The sequence below is a fragment of the Cyprinodon variegatus genome, unplaced genomic scaffold (assembly GCF_000732505.1).
Source record: "Cyprinodon variegatus isolate N-32 unplaced genomic scaffold, C_variegatus-1.0 Scaffold225, whole genome shotgun sequence".
Lineage (NCBI taxonomy): Eukaryota > Metazoa > Chordata > Actinopteri > Cyprinodontiformes > Cyprinodontidae > Cyprinodon > Cyprinodon variegatus.
In genome coordinates this window covers 755,957-757,164 of record NW_015150678.1, presented here as the reverse complement: position 1 = coordinate 757,164, position 1,208 = coordinate 755,957, and the positions used below count along the sequence as shown (strand labels likewise).

General features: G+C 40.4%; 1 protein-coding gene across 2 annotated transcripts in view; it reads right to left on the bottom strand.

Moving 5' to 3' along the window:
- Nucleotides 1-165: 165 nt before the first annotated feature.
- Nucleotides 166-1,208, bottom strand: part of ugp2 (UDP-glucose pyrophosphorylase 2) — a 25,051-nt gene continuing 24,008 nt past the window's right edge. For both annotated transcript variants that reach the window (XM_015380945.1, XM_015380944.1), the window contains exon 10: nt 166-492. In XM_015380945.1, coding sequence (XP_015236431.1) covers nt 385-492 — 108 coding nt within the window. In that variant the 3' untranslated portion in view covers nt 166-384. The remainder of the gene's footprint in view (nt 493-1,208) is intronic.

The window sequence follows — 1,208 nt, the reverse complement described above, 5'->3', positions numbered from 1 at the left end:
GACTGGATGATCTGGTTGAACTGTAAAGTGCCTTGAGATGACATGATGTGAATTGGCGCTATAGAAATAAACTAAATTGAAAATAAGATCTCTTCTGTATAGAATAGATTTATTAAGAAAAAAAAAAATCAGTGTTGTTCCCAAACAGACCACAGAACGCTCCAATGACCAAACTCCTACAGTTTTATTGAGGAGAACATGTACCACATCTGGCAGCGAGTGTCTGCAGTAACAGAAGGTTCCCTGGCGAAGAACCGAAGGTCTGCATAGAAACATCAGCAGGACCGACCTGACCTAAACATTCACAGTGATCTTACAGCATCAGCGCCACCCTTCATCTGCAGGGCAGGATTCTCTTCGTGCACGCAGCCGCTATCTGGTTCCTCAGTGATCCAGGATCCTCAGGTTTCCAGAGACGATCTTATTCTCCAGCATCGCTCCTGCTGGAATGTCGATCCGGTCGCCGTGGTTGGCGATGATGATGACGGTTCCCTGGTGAGGATGAAGCATTTCATGATAAACATGAGATTAGTGTAGGTAGTGATGTTTTAATGAGGATTTTTTAAGAGTTTTGACACATTGCCAAACAGCATTGATGCTGTCTCACAGAATACTGACACCTGCTGGACATTTAAAGACACTACAGGCAGATTATTGGACAGACTGAATGGATTTGATGACATCATTTAAGTTATTGGGAGTTATATTGTATTATTTCAAATCTATTTTTAAATTTAAAATATTTAAATGAAGATGCTTGTTGACAAGTTTTTTAAATCATAATTTAACTTTAATTCAGATAAGTTGAGTGATAAATGAGAGGAAAAGGATGACGACGAGAAAATTTTAGGCTGCTCCAAAATCCTTCATTTTAATGATGAACAGCAAAAGATGAGACATTTTTTGTAGCAGATGCATCATGTTGACAGATACATTTTTAAGCCTAGTTTAGGGCGTCTGTCCGTTAGAAATAACTCCTGCATCGGTCACATGACTTCCTAGAAACGAGCAAGCACCGATATGTTTTGCTCTATTGGCTCGATGCGTGCACCGAAGCATCCCGGTTGCTGGACCCGTCACTAGTAAACGGACATCCTCTGCAACAGCACGTCGCCTTTTCTTAGACATTAAATCAGCACCAAATTGAATTTTTTAAAATTAAAGAAACATACGAGTCCATTGACTCCATTTCTCCATGCACAGGTCAT